Source organism: Sphaeroforma arctica, assembly GCF_001186125.1.
Source record: "Sphaeroforma arctica JP610 unplaced genomic scaffold supercont1.921, whole genome shotgun sequence".
Lineage (NCBI taxonomy): Eukaryota > Ichthyosporea > Ichthyophonida > Sphaeroforma > Sphaeroforma arctica.
In genome coordinates, this window is record NW_014039637.1 from 15,128 (window position 1) to 17,920 (window position 2,793).

Consider the following 2,793-nt stretch of genomic DNA (forward strand, 5'->3'; position numbering starts at 1 on the left):
TATATATATATATATAGTATATATATATATATATATATATATATATATATATATATATACATATATACATACATACATAAATACATATACATACATGAACCAAATGAGAAGATATGTTACTCCGAATTCGGTGTACAAATAGTTATACCTCAAGAACGATCGCGCGTGACGCATTGCTTCCATCATAATTGAATAACACATGTACTGATCACCAGTGTAGCTTAAATATGAGCAACAAGGAAACACAGATAGAAAGCGTGTACAGCCTTCAGTGGCCTTAGACAGTCTCAAGTACTACTAATATCCAGTAGTTAAAACTATCCCACCCAACACAACAAATACCATACCGGGCGAGCTCTCTGGAGAACCCACAGAATCAACCATTTGCATATCAATCTTCATCTTCTGCGTAGGGGTGGGCGAGTCAATCGGCGGCTCGGCTATAGCCACCGACAGTGACCGCTTGCGGTTATTTAAAGCACTCGCCGATGAAGGCGACCCCAGCGAGTCAGCACTCATATCCTTTTTCTCTACCGAAGTGGGTGGTTGTACTGTCTCCGTGCCCCTGACATACGGCGACGGGGTTATCTCTACGGCGGGCGGGCTTTTCACCCTATCCGGAATAGTCTCCCATTCAGTAGACAGGTGTGGACGTGTGAACACATCCATAAGGCCTATGGGACTCGGACTGTTGCTTTGCTGAATAGTCATAGTCGAGAGTGCATTTGATGTGCTCCTGGGTGTTGCAGGTATAGGCGACGGTGCTACTATCCTCGGATGACTGCCTACACTTGCACCTGATTCCAACTCCAATGTATCTGTTGAACCCCCCATAACTCCCAGAGACGTACCAGAAGCATCTAAAGTACCTACTTGCATTGGCTCTGGTGTAGATGTATTTGCTACCGCCTGCGCAGCGCTGGCTTCTACCAAAGGCACATTCGGCACACTAACCGTAGTGAGAGGAACTTCTGTGTCCATATCATCGCCTCCAGAAGTCTTTGCCTCCATTGGACCCTTTTGAACACCACTTTTTCCCGGGGCCTGGTGTGCGTCTCCTGCGCTGAGTGCTATCGCAGGCGGTCTGGTCTGGGATTGGGAATCAGATATTCCAGCCCTATGTGCACCTGATACTCGAGCTCCATGTCCAACACCTCCATCCTTATGCACATTGGCTGCTTTACCTTCATGTCCACTCCCTCCGGCTTGTTTACTAACGCCGTGGATACTACTGTGTGACCCTCTATGCATCGAGGGCAGCGAGTTGTGGTGCGAATGTGCGTGTGGCAGCGATGATTGTGATGAAATGTGTGGCACAGATGTGTGTCTTTTGGCCGGAGGGGGTACAGCTGTATCGAAGCATGCATTGGTTGCTGGCACATCGGCCCTGACTTGTCTGTTGATCCCCATGCCCGGTAAGGGGGATGTACTGGCTTCCCGTTCCATGTTTGTATGTATAAAACAATATAAATGACAAATATATTGGATTTGTCAAAAGGGGATGTTAAGACGAGGTTTATCTACCGTAATAGTACCCAAAAAAAACACTACTATTAGATGGTTTGATAACTGGTCTAAGGTCTAAGAGCCTCAGCAGTGCTTCCCACTGCCTCACTAAAACAAGGTAAGCATATCCCGAATAGTACTATTAAGGCCGTATATAATAATACCGTATGTTACACAGTTATTTTACAAATCTGTATAATCGATTTACGCGATTGATTATAGATTGTAATAAAATATACCGGCTTTGGTGTATTATAATTTTATACTGTACCTCAAGGTTGGTTCTATTAATAGAATAAAAATGCCATAGATAATGCTGTAGGGTAATTGTAACCCAAGTGATGCAAGTAAATATATACGTCATTATGGATGCGATGCTAATGTTGTATTTGCATGCGTCAGTCGTCAGTCGTCACTATTAGGCTGATCATTACCATCACACTTTGTATTCTATGCTTCCTGCCAGAGGGGCATGTTTTATTTATATCGCAGCATCCATTCATATGTAGAAAGAGTATTGCGTAAAGTGCGACTGAAAAATAGGGAGAACATTGAAATACGATACTTCAATTGTTTGTTTCGTTATCGGACAAAGTAGACCTGTCACGCTGCGTGTATTTGAAACAATTCAATATTTAACTCAACTCAACTTCGGTCTAAGACTCTAAAAGTCTATACCAACAAATGAAAATTTGAGAACTATTTGGCTTTATTGTGAACTGAACTATTTCATTGTTACGAGCCATTTAACACGTGTCGGTTGTATCTCCAGTATAAGTGACTGATTCGACGGAAAATAAGGTGGAGAATATCTAGCACAAATAAACCAGTGTATCTTTGCGGTTGAACTTTTGCGCGGTATGGATTGAAAGAGCTGATATACTCCTTATGACGAGCCTTCATACATATCCCGGTTGCTACGCAAGTGACTAATTCCATGGGATGCCAGGTCGAGTAAATATATTTGAACAAAATAAAATATATACACAAGCAATGTTCGGTCTCAATGCGTCTCTATCTATTCAAAGAGATTCCATACTTGGACTAGTATGCTTATGAAGAGCCTTCAAACATAGTCCTCGATGGTTGTATTTTACATATATTCGTGAGATTTGACTATCAGTAAAATTAGACTAAACCTATTGGCTTTTATTATTGTAACATGCCCTCTCTTAATTTGGTTTGAAGTCTCAAAAAATTTATCAATATTTCTGACGCACGTATATTCCAGAGGTCGAACACGCCCTACATTTACATGCGTACGTACATATATATACATATATACAG

General features: G+C 41.9%; 1 protein-coding gene across 1 annotated transcript in view; it reads right to left on the reverse strand.

Annotated features, from left to right (window-relative positions):
- SARC_09263 (hypothetical protein) overlaps positions 1–1,534 on the reverse strand; it is an 8,829-nt gene extending 7,295 nt beyond the window's left edge. Inside the window, exon 1 of the mRNA XM_014296727.1 lies at positions 348–1,534. Within this exon, the coding sequence (XP_014152202.1) occupies positions 348–1,446 (1,099 nt within the window). The 5' untranslated portion in view covers positions 1,447–1,534. The remainder of the gene's footprint in view (positions 1–347) is intronic.
- Between the last annotated feature and the right edge of the window lie 1,259 nt (positions 1,535–2,793).